Here is a 1,162-nt window from a genome sequence, read left to right on the forward strand (position 1 = left end):
CTACACGCAGTCCCTGACCACCGGGCGGCGGGGCGCGCAGCGGCGCTTGTCGGAGGCGGCGGGCGGCCACAGGTCCCCGTCCGACCCCGCGGGGCTGGCGGGGGAGAAGGCGCAGCTGCAGGGGGACGTGGAGGAGGACGGCGCGGGGCTGTCGCCGCAGCTCCAGGTGGACGCGGGCGACGGGCTGTCCCCCACGCTGCCCAGCGCGCCGCCCGGGCTCAGCCCCACGGCCTCGCGGCGCAGCGGCCCGGCCAGGCCCCCGGCCCCGCAGTGGTCGGCCAGGCGCAGGGTCTCGGTGAGCGCCCAGATGTAGTTGTGCGCGAAGCGCAGCGTCTCGATCTTGGTGAGCTTGGCGTCCTCGGGGAAGGTGGGCAGCACGTCGCGCAGCGCGTCCAGCGCCGCGTTCAGGTTGTGCATGCGGTTGCGCTCGCGGTTGTTGGCCTTCAGCCGGCGCGTCCTCTTGATGCGCTGCGCGGTCTCTGCCGTCTTGGCGCCGCGGGAAGCGGCCCGCGCCCGGGAGGGGCGCCGCCGGCACTCGGCCACCAGGCCCAGCAGCCGCGCCCGCGGCCCCGCCGCGCGCCGTCGCGCCCCGCCAGACGCGCCCGGCTCCTCGTCCTCGTCGGCGCTGGACGACGGCGTGGTCAGCACGTCCTCGTCCCCCTTCACCTCCGAGGCCTCGGACTGGACGAACATCCTAGCGGAGAGCAGGGAGGGAGGGGACCGAACGCGGTGTCACCGGGCAGCGGAGGCGCCGGGCCGCGCGCTCCGGCGCGCGCCCGGAGGAGCCCAGCTGGGAGGCTGGGGGTTCCCCGCCGCCAGCCCGCCCGGTTCCGTGTCCGCCCGGGAGGGGACTGCCGTTCTCCGGACAAAGGTGAGCGCGAGCCAAGGGCGTTCGGACGCGTCGCCGGACTGCGGGAAGGGCGGTCCGGCCTGGAGCCGCCGCGCGGACCCTTACCTGGCTCGCGCTCCTCACGCGCGGTCCCTGCGTGCGCTGGCGGTGCGTGTTCGTCTGTCACTCAGCCCCCGCCGGCCGCTCCCGGCACGCGACCCCCGGGCAGTGCAGTTAAAGCGAAGCTGCTTGTGGTTCAGTGGCTGCGTGTCTGGCACACGACCCTCCTTAAAACCCCTTATATACCCCGCGGGAAACAATCGGGCCTGCCCC

General features: G+C 75.2%; 1 protein-coding gene across 1 annotated transcript; it reads right to left on the minus strand.

Moving 5' to 3' along the window:
- On the minus strand, positions 1–788 carry NEUROG2 (neurogenin 2). The gene has a single exon (XM_039846881.1). The coding sequence runs from the start codon at positions 691–693 to the stop codon at positions 1–3; it is 693 nt and encodes a 230-aa protein (XP_039702815.1). The 5' UTR covers positions 694–788.
- Between the last annotated feature and the right edge of the window lie 374 nt (positions 789–1,162).

The sequence above is a fragment of the Pteropus medius genome, unplaced genomic scaffold (genome assembly GCF_902729225.1).
Source record: "Pteropus medius unplaced genomic scaffold, Ma_sr-lr_union100, whole genome shotgun sequence".
Lineage (NCBI taxonomy): Eukaryota > Metazoa > Chordata > Mammalia > Chiroptera > Pteropodidae > Pteropus > Pteropus medius.

Excerpts from the sequence above, each read along its gene's own strand:
- NEUROG2 (XM_039846881.1), bottom strand. The coding sequence starts at position 693 with ATGTTCGTCCAGTCCGAGGCCTCGGAGGTGAAGGGGGACGAGGACGTG.